This window comes from Leptinotarsa decemlineata, unplaced genomic scaffold (assembly GCF_025532065.1).
Source record: "Leptinotarsa decemlineata unplaced genomic scaffold, Ldec_3_MD MMD2_tig00026340_RagTag_RagTag, whole genome shotgun sequence".
Taxonomy (NCBI): Eukaryota; Metazoa; Arthropoda; class Insecta; order Coleoptera; family Chrysomelidae; genus Leptinotarsa; species Leptinotarsa decemlineata.
In genome coordinates, this window is record NW_027412694.1 from 15,450,876 (window position 1) to 15,467,745 (window position 16,870).

A 16,870-nucleotide genomic window follows, 5' to 3' on the forward strand; every position below is an offset into this window, starting at 1 on the left:
CACTCTTAGCATAATAACTGACAAACTCAATGATAGAATATCATAAAATTTCAACATCTCTCTTTTGATGGTTAGTACTAACTGAAGAAGTGGTGAATGCAATAAGACTAGCGCCATCTATGTGTCATTGCCGAAACTTTTCAACCCATTTAGTAAGTACATCGTTTGTTAACTCTTTCAAGTACTCTGGTTTAAAATTTGAACCTTAATTTTTTTGGTGTAAGAGGTATGCTGGGACAAAATATATATATATATATATATATATATATATATATATATATATATATATAGCCCCCTTAAAGGGGCTGTATCTTAACAAGGGATGCTCCAATGAAGTTTCTTTATATGAAATATCCTATCTTTTTTTCGATGAGGAATCACCTCCTTAAATCTTTTACACTTATTCAGTTACACCCTGTTCTAAACAATAACTATAACCTATAACTATAAACAACTAAAATTACTTTTTTAATCCTTTTCTGCCAGTCTTCGGTAATATCATATACTTCTTCAATTAGCTCTATTACCTTCTTATCAAATTTTGGAAAATTATTCCCATGCCTGATGCTTTGTTTCAATTTTCAACAAATCAACTTGATGGGATTGAAAACGCAAAAATAGGGAGAAAGTCTTAGTATGGTGTCTCCAGACTTCTCAGCAATACTCTCAAGGGCAAACACTTTTTCAAGTCGTCGGTTTTTGATCTAGTAGTCTTCAAAATACAAATTACTAGCCATAAAAAAACTTTGTATTTCATCTTTCCTCGAATTTTTGTTCGGTACTTTGATGAGCTGTCGCGAATGATAGGAAGCGTTATCAAGAACTATTACACTATTCGCATCAAAATTTGGGATCAATGTATTTTTAAATAAGTCCTCGAAAATATTATCTTCCATGATAGTCAACATTGCAGTCCTCAAGTTTTTTTCCACATAATTTCAAAGAATTCGGAACCCATCCTTTACTTCATCCGCAATGCACAATGATTAGTCGCGATCCTTTGTTTCAGGCATATTAGGCGTATACATTTTCGAACCATCTGTCCAGCCTTTCGTGACTGTATCGTGAGTATCATACCAAGTTTCGTCCAAATAGAAAATTTGCCGTTGTTCACGTCTATATTTACTTTTTGTTTCAATTCCACTATTCTTCTGCCTTCCATAACTGCTTGAAGTTTGTTTATTATTTTGAATATAAATCCTAGTTTCTTCATCTCAGTTTCTTTATCCAATTTTGAAGAGTTTTATCACAGCAGCTCACGTTATGGCCGGAAGTATTCAATTTCTTTCTAATGATTTCAGTTGCTTGCTTGCTTCTAGGAATCTCATTGCTTTTGTAACAGTCGTATATTGTTTTTTTTTAATGATTTTATGAGATGGACACCTGATGGTTTTGGTAATCCCGTATCATATCGTATCATCTTGACTATTTTACGTAGAGTTGAGAATGGAATGTCAGTCAAATCTGATGTTGCTTGTAATAGTTTGTTTCCTTCGAAACCAAACATGAGATGTACATTGAAACATACTCTCTGTGTTTCAATATTCAAATGCATCCGAATCTTATTCACTGATATCTCTTTTTCGCATTGTTCACCATCGCTATTAAAATCACTACACTGGAAAAAGTCTGCGTTATTATCACACTCGTCATTACTATTAGTACTTTTTCAACGACGCCACATTTTAAACAGGTAACTGCACCAATATCGAATTTCAACACCCAAATCGCGATTAGTTTCTGAACTGAACATGACGGCGATAACCATCCTCGCATTCCCCGATTTCTATTCGTCACCGTAACATGACTTCAAATTCAATTTTAGGACTCTTCAAACAATCATGAAACTGCGTTAGTAAAAATTATCCAATACGAAACGCCAGTTCTAGAGTCCACGTGGACTACTTCGCAGCCGATTCATTTCTATGTATTGGTTTTTTGGCCTTCGAGAGTGCCGCCAACTTTGACAACGTTTACTTTGACTACACCTGCATTCCAAATGTCTTGAAATTGATTTCACTATGTTGCCTTATCAACTTGTGTAGTATAAAAAAATTGAAACCATAGAAACCAATAAACACAACATCTACTAGTCAGGTAAATCTGATTTACTGGTAGATGAGGTAACATTGTGAAAATACTATAATAAATGACCAAAACACAATAAACTTGCCATTTTGGAGCTTCGCATCTGAAGCTTGCATTATTTGCAAAAACTTGTTGATATTTTTGGAAGTTAATCGTGACTTAGTATTTTTTTTATTGAATAACGTGTTCCAATTGTTTTAAATAGCCTGACAGTTAAACACCATTATTTGTTTCATGAGAGGATTCGTTTATAAACATTCACCATTCGGTCTCCAAAATACACCATGTATACAAAACGGTAAGACATTTCATTGATATACAATCTGAATTGAAATGCGATTTCGAAAACGGGTGCATTTTTGTGATTTGTCACATATGAACAGACCCAAATTGTTTTATATTCATTTTATTTCATTTCGTGTATTCTTGGAAGTTGTTCAAGTTCATGTCAGGTATCATTTAAATGCATGGTTTCAAAGATATATTTGAACGACTATCAAGCGCTGATTCCTTTATGCCAAGCATACCTAGTTATTCAATATTCAGCACGAATTCTCTACGAAAATATTTTGTTTTTGAAATAACAATATCATGCCTTGGGATATATCTCAACACCGATGATCTTTATAACATTCATACTTTAAAAAAAGTCAACTACAAACAAGGAATAGAAAATTATAAAAAAACATAACATTCAAAGAGGTTTTGGGACAAAAATTCGATGAGACCATGACATTTCTGGAATTCAAATATGGAAAAACCAGATGTAAAGGCATACTTGAAGATATGAATGACATTTCTTCTAAGTTCAGGTGTCTATTTTTTTCAAGGACAAAGCTCAAGCACTAGAGGAAAAACTTTAGGGCGCTTGAACAGTGTAGCTCTAGATGTACTGAGTTGAACCTCAAAACGATGAGCAGCCACAGTCCGTCGCATATTTCTGATTTGTACCGCTCTTGGTGGAATAAAGTATGTCAAGTCACTTGAACACTTCCTGTGGAAGTATCTATAGAAGAGAGACAAATCTCCAACCTTTCTTCGATGTTCTAGACCAGTGTTTCACAAAGTGTGCGCCGCGGCGCTCTGGGGCGCCGTGGAACCTTTACTGGGGCGCCGTGGAACCTTTACTGGGGCGCCGTGGGCCACGGGTGAGTCTCAAGGTACAACGTTTCACAACATAGATAACTGAGAGTAAAGGTAATACGTCGGTACCTATTAATAAAAATCCTCTGATAATATGATAATATCGGTAATTGCAGAATGCAATCCGTTCACACAGCCACCTACCTACTTTTATTAATTAAATATCTAGTGTAGTCTTTACGTTCGGGGCGCCGCGATTACCTTCGAAAAACATAAGGGAGCCGTGCACTCGAACAGTTTGAGAAACACTGTTCTAGACTATCAAGGTTGCAAGTGATGTTCGCGTCTCCAATCAGGCGGATGGCTCTTTTCTGGATTGAATCCAGCAGCTTCATGGTATACTTAGGGGCGGAGCTCCATATATGAGAACAATACTCCAAGAAGGTCTGATCTAAGCTTTATAAAGCATCAAAATTTGCTGAGTTGTGTACAGCTTTCTGGTTCGGAACAGTATTCCAAGCTGTTGAGAAGCAGCCTTTGCGATTCCAGTGACATGACATTATTATATCCGGTTCGGAGACATTTATCTTCTTGGAGAAAACCCATGCCTGAGTTTTTGTGGCATTAAATTGAACCTGTTTTTAAGTGCGATTACAAGAACTTCATCAGGACCAGGAGCTTAGTTAGTTAGTGTTTTTTTCCCTGAATTTTTCAGGAAATGAACCATTATTAGAAATGTTTTCTCTGCTGCTGTTGAGCCATCCGTGTTATTGGTGGAATTATAGACCTGGTGGAATATTAAATAATGGCTTTAGACATTAACCAGAAAGATCTAAACCGTCGGGACTAGCAAGCAGGTCATTCATAATTAACTGATTGTTAAGTTCATTACTTTATATTTGTTGCTAACAAACCTTTCGGCTCTGTTCTTTTCCACCACTGTCGGTCGGTGAGATTTTCAGACAACTTCTATTGAAACTTGAAACATGGTTCATGGTTAGAAGGTCACTTAATTGAGAAACAAATTTATGCATTTACACCTAGTAATGGAATGTGTTTGTAATCACATAACTCCAATGAATCATTTATAGTAATTGTGTAAAGTTCAGGATTCATTTTTGAGTACATTGTTTATTGAGATTGTTATCAGTTGTTGAGAAAACTAGCAAATTCCAAATTTGGTCCAGATTCTGACTTATAAAAAAAACGCTTACGTTTTACAATGGAATCCATTACTTTTTTTAAGGATAAAACACAAGCACTACAGAAAAATCATCAAGGCGTTCTCAGATCGGTGCCTGTGCGCGAGGAGCGATTCACATCCTTTCTGAGTTGAACCTCGAAATGATGAGCAGCCACAGTCCGTCGTTTATTTCTGATATGTACCGCTCTTGATGGAATCAAATGTGCCAAGTCACTTGAACACTTCCCGTGAAAGTATCTACAGAAAAGAGACAAATCTCCAACCTTTCTTCGATGTTCCAGGGTATCAACGTTGCACGTGATGTTCGTGTCTCCAATCAAGCGGATGGCTCTTTTCTGGATGGAATCCAGTAACTTCGGGGTATGTTGGAGGTAGAGCTCTATATATGAGAACAATACTCCAAAGAAGGTCTGATCTGAGCTTTATAAAGCATTGCTGAGGTGTGTATCTACAGTTTTCTGGTTCGGAACAGTGCTCCAAGCTTTTGAGAAGCAGCATTTGCAATTCCAGCAACATAATTATGCCAAGACATATTGGTGTTCCTTTGAACCCCCAACAAACTTATCGAAGCAGAAAAAAGAATTGTCTGACTTGACATTATTATATCCGGTTCGGCAACTTCCATCTTCTTGGAGAAAACCGATGCCTGAGTTTTTGTGGCATTGACTTGAACCTGGTTACTTTCACCCCAATTCGAAATCACTTCTAGATCCTCATTAAGAATTGCAACCTCTTGCTGCCGGTGAAGATGTCAATCCGTAGTCGATGTCTTGGAATCCAAGTGGAATGACGAGGCAAGTGTGCTGTCGTCATCAAAGCAATATATTGGATTCTTGGTTTTTTCTAATAAGTCAATTAGTGACGTGCCTTCAGTATGGCAGAGTACATCTCTTTGTCGATGACACCCAAATCTAGTATCCTTTCTAACCACACAGGGTAAATGACGCTAATAGGCGGATCAGTCATGTTCTCGACACTTGCTGGAAATGTGCTTAATGAATAATACATCTAAGTTGAAAGTACTAATATTTGGTCCAAAACATCACAGAGATATTGTAAAACAACAACTCAGTATCAGTATAGGCTCTAATGGATTGGAAATTTTGAAGAAAGCAAACAATCTTGGGGTGACAGACAGTAATCTCCGATTTGATTCCCATGTCAATCCAGAAAGCTTACCTCTCAGTCAAGCTGATTTACGGAAATCAAAAATTCCTCCCCTAAAACACAAGAATTACTCTATGTGACAATCTCGTTCTTTTATCTTTGAACGATGCAGATGTACTCTATGGACCATGCGTCACAATTAGGAACAAGAAGATACTCCAAAAGATTCAAAACTCCTGCCTTCGCCCTATTCATGAGATACGTAGAAGGAACAGAATCTCATCAAAGCTGTCAGAAACTGGTTGGCTCAATATGGAAAACCGAAGATCGCTACAATCAGCGTGTATATATCATAAGGTTATCTGCAATGAAATTCCGACTTATCTATATAATAAAATTACATTTCGGACTGACGTACACAACTTGAATGTACGGCACAAAGGGTTATCATCTGCTCCGATACACACTCATGAATTTTTCAAGCGATTATTTACATATCAGATATGCAACTTTTACAATAAACTTCCCCCTCATTTAAAACATTTTGAAATAGGTACTTTCAGGCAAAAATTGAAAATTGAACTACTTGGTGAACAAAGTTGACAAGTCAATAATTTTTCTATATGTATATGTATTTTTATTGTTATTCGAATGCTGATCGATATCAGGTTAATAATATATTTCTTTTTCAATTTTTTTTTTGTTTTTTTTATGAATTTGTTATATTTTTGTTGCCAGTTCTCGTATTTTTTTTTCACCGTAGTGTGCGCTGGTCAGGCCCTATCCCCCGAAGCCCCGATACTTTCGGGAGGGCGCACCAGCATTATCAACCAATGACCACTCCCCATACCGTAGGGTAAATGATCATTGGGTCCGAGAATCATGTGCCCTGAGCAAGCGCAGTGAGTCAAGAATGACAGCCTTCTGCATCTGTGCGGCTAAGATTTCTGCCTTAGTGCGGCAAGCCGGTATGATTTCAAGATTCGAGAGTTGAGAGGACATCATTCCACCAACGACTCCAATAATCAGAACAACCATCTTGACAGAGTGATCTGGATAGAGTCTGTGGAGTTAGAAGAAAACCTCGATATTTTATCCGTTTTTCCTCTTCTTTTCTGACGATATTCGTCTCGCCTGCTTGTATGAGCCTGAGGGTGGGGAACGAATAGTTCCAATAAATTCGGCACTTCTCGTTCCCCACAACGGATTCAATATCCCACGGAGCGTAAGGCAACACCGGTGTCTCGTCAATACCGTAAGAGTGCCGTAGATGGTAATATAGCACTCTTAGGGCCGCGTTATGTCGATGGATATAGGCCGAGACCGCATATGCTGGACATGCTGATAGCAAGTGCATTAGGGTCTCGGGCGCCTCGCGGCAGGCTCTGCACCTCATTATAATCATTATATACGATAAAAAGAGGGTTTGAGACAATATGGACCCCTGGGGAACACCAGCGTTGATGGTAAAAGTATTCGAGAGATATCCATTGACGGCCACTTGCAGGTAACGTTCTTTCAGGAAGCTGGAGAGCCATAAACAAAAATGATTCGACAAGCTATAGCATCGAAGTTTGGCCAGCAAACCTCCATGCCACACACAGTCAAAGGCCTTAGAAATATAAAGTGCAATGTGGTGAACCGACTCCAAAGCGTGCAAAGACGCAACAGTCGTCTGGCAAGATTTCAGTATTTTGAGATGTGCATGGTATAATATTCTTTGATTATCTTGAGAAGGGAAAAACCATCAACAGCGACTATTAAATAGCGTTATTGGAGCGTTTGAAGGACGAAATCGTGGAAAAACGGCCCCATTCAAAAAGTGCTGTTTCATGTACAAATAAATGGGAAAGATGGCAAAATTGCAAGAATTGGGCTTCGAATTGCTTTCAAATCCACCGTATTCTCCAGATCTGGCCCCAACTACTTTTTCCTGTTCTCATACCTCAATAGAATGCTTCCTGGAAAGAACTTCAGCGTCAACTTGAGTATTCAATAATATCCCAAATGAATATTGCTGGAGTTCTTTCCCAACACCAAATCGTTATTTTTAACACCTCGACACGTGTTTCGATCACCAAGTGATCATCTTCAAGAGACAGATTAAACTGGAAACTTTCCTAAGCTGAAGCTATTTTTACTATACAGGTATACTATACAGGTATACCACCTTTAATTAATTTTACAATTTGCCTCATCTATTATTGTACAATATGTCCTTATGTAGTGTTGAAATGTTATACATACATAAGGACATATTGTAAAATAATAGATAAGGCAAATTGTAAAATTAATTCAGGGTGGTATGTATGGTTTACCTGTATAGTAAACCTGTATAGCATAAATAGCTTTAGCTTAGGAAAATTTCCAGTTTAATCTTCCTCTTGAAGATGATCACTTGGTGATCGGAACACGTGTCGAGGTGTTAAAAATAACGATTTTGTGTTGGGAAAGAACTCCAGTAATATTTATTGCCACAACAAAGGTTCCAAACAGTTCATCATAAGTACCCAAATGTCTCTCGTAAACTGCATACTTTTATTTTCTTGAATTGAGTATCCCAATGCTAGATACTACAAACTTATGAGCAATAAAATATTATCTTGATTCTATTACTCAGTTTTGTGCATTGCCATCCTATCATAATTTGGTTTTTTGAATGAAATGCAGGTAAATGTCCATTTGATTTTGAAATCATTCAAAGAGCTTACCTTAGGCCTTTCAACGATCTTAGGGCTAACTGATCTGAATTTAATTGAAAATTGGAATAACAATCACAATTTGAACTTCTATTCGATTATGAATGATTCAATAGAATAATTACATGGCGCAGTCGGTAGGATTCGAACAAATTTTCCTAATGAGAATCCTAATTCTAAGATCAAACAAAGAATTACTTCCCCAATCAGCAATATGAGAAAAACATACAGAATGCTAAAATTTATTTAATGACAGTCAAGGTATAATATTTGTACACTGAAAATTCAATTACACAATGATTCGATAGATAGAAATTCGTAAATGGGGTATTTTTCGATTGATGGCAACTGAGATCATTTAAATATTGAAAAAGAGTGGTTCTCGTAAATCATATTTTGAATCTGAGACAATAAAGTGAAATTAACAACTTCGATAGACTGGGTAAAGCACTTTTTACAACTCTGTTCAGAAAATGTAGTAATATTTCTTTTTCATTAAAATAGATTTATTTATTCATCAATTTCTATTTATGTCCTTCAAAGTAGTCCTCCTCAGATAAGGATAACTTGTGGCAACGTTTTGTCCAATCCTCTAAGCAGTTTTGGTATGTCTTTGAGCTCTCTCAGCGATTCGGTTTTCAACTCCTCAATCGTTGCAGAACGCCATCCTTTCATGGGTCTCTTCAATCTTAGGAACATGGAAAAGTTGCAAAGGACCAAATCTGATAAATACAGTGGTCGAGGCATGATTACGGTGTTGATTGTGGGCAAAAAATCATGAACAAGCAATAACGAGTGAGTAGGTGCATTATCGTGACTCTTTGGTAATCCAAGGAAACAATGAGCAAAACTCTGACATTTTATCGAGCTTGGCTTGCTTTTTATGGTCTTGGCTCTCCTGTGCTTTTCCATTGGGACGATTGTACTTTGGTTTCGATGTCATAACCATATGTCCATAACTCGTCACCAATTATGACCGTTTGAAGCAAATCTAGATCGCCGTTGACGTCATTCAATAATTCCTGAGCGATGCTCATGACACGGTTTTTTCGTCAAAATTCGGAAATTTTTAAACTAAACATGCTAAACAGCTGAAACTGTGAACCAGACGAGTGTATAGTCGAAGTAAACAGTTTTGTGCATACTTAAAGGTGTCGGCTTTCACAAAGGCCAAAAAAACCAATACAGAGAAATGAAGCCGCTGCCAACCAGTCCACGTGGACTGGAGAATTGGCGGCTCATATTGGATAATTTTTACCAATCGAGTTTTATGATTGGCTGATGAGTCATAAAATTAAATTTGAAGTCATGTTACGGTGACGAATAGAATGCGAACCGTCGTGTTGTCAATGTTCAGTTCAGGAACTGATGGCGGTTTGAGTGTTGAAATTCGATATTGGTGCAGTTATAATTACTCAAAATTTTTGTTATCTGTTTAAAATGTGGCGTCGTTGGACATGTACTAATAGTAATAATGAGTGTGATAACAACGCAGACTTTTTCCTGTGTATTGAACAATGCGAAAAAGAGATTATTGAAAAAAACAATATACGACTGTTACAAAAGCAATGAGATTCACAACTCAAATCATAAGGAAGAAATTGAATACTTCTGCTGCTGTGACAAAACTTTTCAGAATTGGATGAAGAAACCAGGATTTAGATTTAAAATAATAAACAAATTTTAAGCAGTTATGGAAAGCAGAAGAATAGTGGAGTTGTGTAACAAATACTAAGAACAAATAACTGAATATAGACAAGAACAACGTCAAATTTTCTATTTGGACGAAATTTGGTATGACACTAACGATACAATTACGAAAGGGTGGACTGATGGTTCGAGAATGTGTACGCCTAACATGCCTGCAAATAAAGAATCAGGACTAATTAATGTACATTGCGGAGGAAGTAAAGGACGGGTTCCGAGTTCTTTGAAATTATGTGGAAAAAAACTTACTTGAGTGCAATGTTGACTATCATAAAAACATGAAAGCTAATATTTTTGAGGAATGGTTCTTGATTGTAATAGTTCTTGACAACGCTTTCTATCATTCGTGACAGCTCATCAAAGTATCGAATAAAAAATCGAGGAAAGATGAAATTTGTATTTTGAAGATAACTATACCAAAAACCAACTACTTGAAGTTTTACAGACAAAAACATTTGAAAAAGTGTATGCCCTTGAGAGTATTGCTGAAATGTATGGACACACCATACTGAGACTTCCCCCCTATTTTGTGTTTTCAATCCCATCGAATTGATTTGGGAAAAGTATCAGGCGGAAATTATGTTTGTTTTGTATGGCGTGTGTTGCGAGGTTTGATTTATATACTATATATATACAAAAAGGTATACATAAACCCAATAGTATATAAATCAAACCTCGCAACACACGCCATACAAAACAAACATAATTTTCCCCCACCAGAGAACATAAAACTCATAAAACAAGTAAATAAGGGAAACCGCATGGACAAGTGTTTCGCTATATACAATAACCTTCTCAAGCAGTTCTTATTATGTTATGGCGACGATCAATGGAAAAAATGTTTTTGAAAGTTGCAATATCGATCTTTTGTGAGTTTCAGGTTTGTTGAATTATACTTTATGTCATGTATATGTTTATTTTGAGTCGTTAGGCATTTTGGAAAAATACCTTTGATCTCGTAAGATTACCGGTAGGCGCAAAATGTTCTAGTTTCATATCAGATTGGCAATGCGATCCTGTTCAGAAATATTCGCACACTATCAGTATCAATCCACATCATGCAGAATTGGTGTTGAATAAATGCCAACATGTCATACATTATATAATAGTATCATGTTTAAGTTTATCGTACTTAGTATTATTAAATTTTCAGGAATAACATAGCTTAAAAATAATTTCAGTTGAACTAAATTATATGTTGATTATATCATAACGTAAGTGATGATATAATCATGTAAGAGATGATGTAATCAACATACAATGAGTTGAATAAGCGACATTAAAAATTCCAGAGACACATTGAATTTTTTATTTTGATTGGTAGGTATTTTAAAAAAAGATAATATATTATAAAGGCCAAATACATAACCTGTATTTTTGATTAAATATCCCATTTTCAACAATTTTCAGTAGCGTCCAGTTGGAATGCAAAAATATCACAATTAAAGTAATTTATAAAATGGTAGGAATCGCATGTTGAAAAGACCTTTTTAAAGCTCATCTCGCATAAGTTTAGAGTTTCGAGGGTTGTCGATCGTGAGGGGCTGATAGTTAGTTAATGGAAAAATATTTACACACGTAGATATATTAGTATACAATGCGCATGTAAAAAGTTCTCTTCCTTCTTAACTTCTAAATTGAATAGTACAGGAAGCTGAGACAATATTCACCTGGAAATGTAACTGTTGACACTTTTTGGGCCATTTTTAATCCATCAATAAATAAATAAAAAAACACCTATTTTTTAAAGACATGACATCCCACACAGCACCAGATATTCATGAAATATTCCCTCTATGTCATAAAACGAACGTATATATTCCAAATATTCATAGAATACTCTTGGAATATATACATGCCCTTGGAATATTCATAGAATATGCTTGAATGAATATGGCAGGATTAGTCCCGAAATAATGTGCATAGAATGTCTATAAATGGATTATTCTCCCGTGAATGTTCTAAGAATATTGTCGATCGAATATACCATAAGGTATATTCTTAGAATATATCCCCACGGTATATTTTGGAATATTGTATTATATGTATTACTGGAATTTTGAATTATTTTATGATAAAGTATTTAAATAATTCAATTTTATTAAAAACAAAACTATTGGAAGATTTTAATTGAATGTATAACCTAACTTTTTGAACTTAACGCGAAGATTCTGACGAATTGCTCCAACTGCAACTGTTGGAAACGACGAAAAATTCGAATGGGCCAATAAATGAACCAATTGCATCCATGAATCGGTTGATTCTCATCCTATTTATCTTTTTGTATTTGAAATTATTCAATTATAAAGCGACAAATCCTGGCAACCGAGAAATGGGGAAGTGAACTATTGGACGTTTCTCATTGGTCATCTTATTGAAGTGTAGCGCGCGACAGACAACGCTTGGCAGCATGGCAGCTTTGAGTTGAAATCGACATTTGATTTAACATGGCGGTTGACATGGCAGGTTCGCGTGTGTAATGCATTGTCTATTGGTGTTATTATCAAAGATTTTAATTATCTCATGTTTAGTGTACCATTTTTAGTTTGAGGATGTCGAATTTGCAGCACAGCAAATAGTTTGCTTTTGCATCTTCAAACAGTAGTTACATATTCAGTCTTTAAGAAAAGTATGCCATGATGCTTAACCTACAATACCTCATTTCAGGCCCGAGGAGAGTTGGTGTGTGGAATTTGTTGGTTTAACTAAGTATATGTTTAAACTAGAGTGATTTCAGTTGTGTATCTTCAGTAGAGAAAGGTAAGTGATTGACACATTTTTCTGTATAATTTGTTTTCATAACTTTTATTACTCTTTTTCAAGATAGTATCAATATTCCCATAAGGAAACGGTTTGGTATCTGGTACAAGAAGGTGCGCCAAGAAACTGAAAACGTAATAAGTACTTTTCAACAAGGGAATGCAAGTTGCTATCCAAGTCATAAAACGTTGTAAATGTTCATGAGGAACCTATGAAAAAAATATCTATTTGATTTTTATTCCAATTTTATTGTGTCACTTTCAAATACTGATAATGAACGTTAATGTTGGACAAATATCAGGAAAACTCTTCTGGTGAGCAAAGTTTGGATAACTTTAATCAAGTGAAATTCATTGAAGAACCCATCATACCACTCATTTAAAACACTTCATTTGTGGGTTTATTTTTTGAAGTGAGAAACCTATTTCTCGCTCATTTCTTAATGTAATACATTTCTTCTTCAATGAAATAATATATTTATCATTTTTTAATTAGCGCTGATGAATTCTCAGAGTTGTTATTTTAGTATATTTTTCAGTATTCATTTTTATGAGAGTAGGAATATACTAATTTGAATACATTTCTAATATTTGTAACATGACAATATTCAGGAATATTTTATTCAATGAATAAATATCTCCAATTAGATTTTTCATTTTTAATATTGGTAGAAACGTCAAATATTTCACTGTATATTGATTTTGAAATATATTTGTTTTTGAATATTATGTATTTTATTACTTGTGTGGATCTTGCATCAAAATGCAATATGCATTTTGATGCATGAGTATATGCCTGATAGCATATACTCGTCACATTCTTGGAATATTCCAAATATTCCTAGGATATTCATAAAATATATTTGAAGAATATTCTATGGTGATTCCCTATTTTATATTCCTACAATGAATTATGAATATCCTGAATATTTTATGAATATTCCTCAGGTTTTATTTCTGGAATATTCTTAATAAATATATACATACATATATTCAACCATATCATGGAAACAATCAGCATGACGAAAACACGAGTTCGAACAGCGAGTGATTTTATCTTTTCGTACTGCTGGTTGCTCAATTGGTATTGTCCAAAAATAATAAAGTTGAAAAATGTACATTTATATGCGAAAATGTTCAGATCGAGTGGTAATCATTACGCGTTCTTCCCTGAACTATTCTTATCAGGATGTATCGAAATAAAAAAATCATTTTAATTAATGACACGTAGATGTTAACTTCGTGGCTGTCAGTGTTATCGTAGTCAATTTTATTGTTGATCGAAAGAAGCTGTAAAATTGTATTTTGGCGGCCTAGCCTCATTTATGGCTTTCAACAAAATAATCAAAGTAGAACACAAACGAAAAAACAAATCTAACCAAACCACAAAACTTCAAGCATGCACAATTACTCATCCCGACATTTACTATAATGATCTAAAAGCGCACATCAGGAAAGCCGTAATATCCAAGTGGCAGACGAAATGGAACATCTTTAAAACCAAACTTTCAGAAATAATATCAACAGTACTACTAATTGGAGCAATCTACTTCAGAAGAGAAACATACAAACAACCCTATCCAGACTACGAATTGGATACACACGCCTAACTCACAGTTATCTTCTTAAGTGAGAAGAAGCCTCCACGTGCTACATCTGTGGAACAACATTAACTGTGAAACACTTTTTGGTGGAGTGCCCGCTATACACAGATAAGAGATTAGCAAATGAAGTGACAGAAGAAGTGACAGAACGGTCACTGAAACAATAAACTATTGAAATTTCTGAAAGACATCAATTTTCTACATAGAATATGAGTTACTAGTTACTTCTGATTCACTTATTGTAGTCAATGTAAGGAAAAAACATTTTATGTAAATTACTGTGAAGCCAATAACCCCTGGCGGTTGAGGCTTGAATTAAAAATAAATCTAATGAAGCAGACCACTAGAAACACGAAGATGGTGTGGAATTGACAAAAAACAAACTACGTAACTAAAGTAATTCCAGCAATCAGTTTTTGTGAACCCTGGACGCATGCATGTGAGATTGAAGATTGAATTTTCTGTGATAAATAGGACTAGAAAAATTGCTTTATCACTTGAGCAGTGAAGAGGCAACACATCAGATTGTAATGAGTTGAGACGTAAAATATCTCCTAGAAAAATGCATATAGAATAGGAACATAAGGAATTCATAGGAAAGACATATTTTGGCTGCCATCTTCACTGGATGACATCTGAAACATCGGATTTCTACCAGAGAGGATGACCTCTTTCGGTTACTATTTTGTGAAACTATCTTGTGAATGATATCTGATTCAATTCCATAACGAATATTTGGAATAGAGAAACGTGTTTTTTGTATAACTCAGTGTTCATGTGAAGATGTTGTTTCGAAAGTATTTTTCTTTTATGTAATTCAATATTTATTTGAAAGAAGGCTTTTTGTTTCAGTTTGCCTAAAAGTTACTTCTTTGCATGATCTTTGTATAGAGTTAAATTTTCAAAAATATTTGATTGCTATCTACCTTTCTTTGGAAGATTCACACATTTTTGTATAGAGATGAATAAGTAGAAAGCCAAAATCTTTCTCTCCCAAAAATTATTCTCTCTCAAAAATATACCCCTTTCAATTTACATAAGGAATTCACTTTCGATTCACAGGCATAATTTCATTGAATCATCACACCCCGTGACAGGCTTACAAAATTTGATTTTCAAGTGATAATAACATTTCGTAACATAATTTTTCATAATACGAATACAATTTAGCGAATCGACCCGGCTTTGCACGGGTGCAATGGTGATACTAAATATACTACAGAATGTCTTTATATACAACGTTCACAGATTTTTTGTCAGTAGACAATAATGTTTTCTTTGGAGGTTACTTTCGAAAGAGGGACATACTGTGCATTCCATTTAAAACGAGATTCACTGAATAACTTTCGGTACAATGATTCGCAGGAAAAATAAAAAAAAAGTCTGGTATATTGTACTGAAGAAGTATGTCGCTGGCAATCCATTGTAATACCACATTTTCATGAATCTAGCGAAAATCAGCTGAGAAATCAAGGTGCAACTTGTTGATCCTTGTCATAGTGAACTGCTAACAAAAAAAACTGGCACTCACCACTTCATTTTTAACACCTGAAAAAACGCGAATCCTATAATCCCACTCCGTTTCTGAATCAGATGCACATCGTAAACTAGCGAAAGGTCGACCTGAGGTTCACTTTTGTCCGACCGAACGTTATTTTCGAATTTAGACCCGGTGTCTGTCGTCTGCCTCTGGACTTTCGAAAATAATTCGTACTCGCTGGTTCGCGATACCTCTTCTCCCACCATAGGAGTATTTTTAGATTACTGAAAAACGAAATTTACTATTTTCACCGAAAACGGTTCATTAACGTAATTGTTATTGGTTTGTTGTTGTGAGATGGGAGCGTCGCAACGGATCGGTGCGATATACCGTGTGACACAGATTTATGGTACACCCCCTTTTTATCTTTATTCTTTCACATATTTTTATGGAACTATTAATATTGATTATGCTTACAAAGAGGCACTTTTTGACGTATTTTGAGAATTTTTTCGGTTTCCGGTTTTTCCGGAAATCTTATCAACGTTTAATCTTCAAATAGAACACCCTGTATGTTTATTTTTGAAATCTACACAATTTTCTGAATCCAATGATACTCCATACTTGATATTTTAAGTGTTAAGATGCTCGGTTTATTTTTCAATCTAGAGAGTCATGAAAATTAGTAAGTATTTTCGCAATTTAATGAAGGTAAGGTAATGAGGTGGCTATGAATTACAAACAACTTTTGACATTTCTATAAACTGACATTGTTTGTTAGTTACTGAACACATTGTTGTCAAACAGATTTCTAACAGAAATAAGTTAAAAATGCCACAAGTGTATAACAGAAACGAGAAAGTAGATATGCTATTGATTTATGGGGAATGTCGGCAAAATGCAGTTGCGGCTCACCGATTATACTCGGAGCGACATCCCGCACGACAATGTCCGGCTAGAAATTATTTCAAGCATCTTGAAGAGGAGTTCAGACGTGAGCTTGATCATAATGAGGGTAACGAAAATTTTATTATATCTCAAGAAATGGAAATAAATGTTCTCATGAGGTTGGAAATCGATAAAACAGTATCTCTTAGGCAGCTGGCTTTTGAGTTGGATATCAGTCGTGAAAGAAGAAT

General features: G+C 35.3%; 1 protein-coding gene across 5 annotated transcripts in view; it reads right to left on the minus strand.

The window, feature by feature from the left end:
- Asator (tau-tubulin kinase asator) overlaps positions 1 to 15,943 on the minus strand; it is a 131,959-nt gene extending 116,016 nt beyond the window's left edge. For all 5 annotated transcript variants that reach the window (XM_023173717.2, XM_023173720.2, XM_023173716.2 and 2 more), the window contains exon 1: positions 15,783 to 15,943. In XM_023173717.2, coding sequence (XP_023029485.1) covers positions 15,783 to 15,790 — 8 coding nt within the window. In that variant the 5' untranslated portion in view covers positions 15,791 to 15,943. The remainder of the gene's footprint in view (positions 1 to 15,782) is intronic.
- Between the last annotated feature and the right edge of the window lie 927 nt (positions 15,944 to 16,870).